We start from the raw sequence: 692 nt of genomic DNA, 5'->3' as shown, positions 1-692 counted from the left end.
AGGCAGCAGGCGCCAGCACAGAGCTCAGGCGCCAGCCGGACACGGCGGAGCCCAAGCGCCACGAGGCGTGACAGCTTGAGCAGGCTTTGAGGTTTGGGTTCTCAGCCGTTAAAATTAACGGCCTGTTACACAGAGCCCGTCTCCGATGCCTTAAGCACAGTTTCCCCGCTCTCAGCGGCTCACCTACCTGCCACAAGGACCAGCCCCGAGGAGACGGCCAAGGCCACGCACAGCACCAAGGAGCTCTTCATCCTGCCTTCCCCTCTTTTGAAGAGCACCAGCGAGAGCCCGCGGGCGCCTATAAGGGCGTGTGCGAGTGACACAGCTACTGGTTTCCGAAAATAAACAGCAGCGACGCCGCGGAAGATGTGGCCGGGGACTGAAACCAGGCGTGTGTAACGCAGCAGACCTGGGGCTTTCGGAGGGGAGGGGGCAGGGGGTCGCGCTATTACTGTGCGCTTTTACTCTGTTCATCACCAGCCAGCAACAAAGCTGCCCAGGGCAGACCCACCGGCGCCTGCGGGGACATGCTGCCACCTCCCACCTGCAGCCCAGGGGTGTCCGGGTAGCCCAGGGGCCGCAGCTCCGGCTCCTGCTTGAGGGAAGTCAGGGTTAGAGATCACTTGACTCGTGTCATAAAAACACTCCGGGGTTCGGGATGGGAATGCTGTGAGCAGCAGGTTGTGTGCAAA

General features: G+C 61.7%; 1 protein-coding gene across 1 annotated transcript in view; it reads right to left on the bottom strand.

Moving 5' to 3' along the window:
- The window catches only part of IGJ (immunoglobulin J polypeptide, linker protein for immunoglobulin alpha and mu polypeptides), a 2,395-nt gene extending 2,120 nt beyond the window's left edge, over positions 1 to 275 (bottom strand). The window contains exon 1 of the mRNA XM_010133069.1: positions 188 to 275. Within this exon, the coding sequence (XP_010131371.1) occupies positions 188 to 251 (64 nt within the window). The 5' untranslated portion in view covers positions 252 to 275. The remainder of the gene's footprint in view (positions 1 to 187) is intronic.
- Positions 276 to 692: the final 417 nt, after the last annotated feature.

The sequence above is a fragment of the Buceros rhinoceros genome, unplaced genomic scaffold, assembly GCF_000710305.1.
Source record: "Buceros rhinoceros silvestris isolate BGI_N320 unplaced genomic scaffold, ASM71030v1 scaffold33523, whole genome shotgun sequence".
NCBI lineage: Eukaryota > Metazoa > Chordata > Aves > Bucerotiformes > Bucerotidae > Buceros > Buceros rhinoceros.
This window is presented reverse-complemented; position numbering and strand designations above follow the sequence as displayed.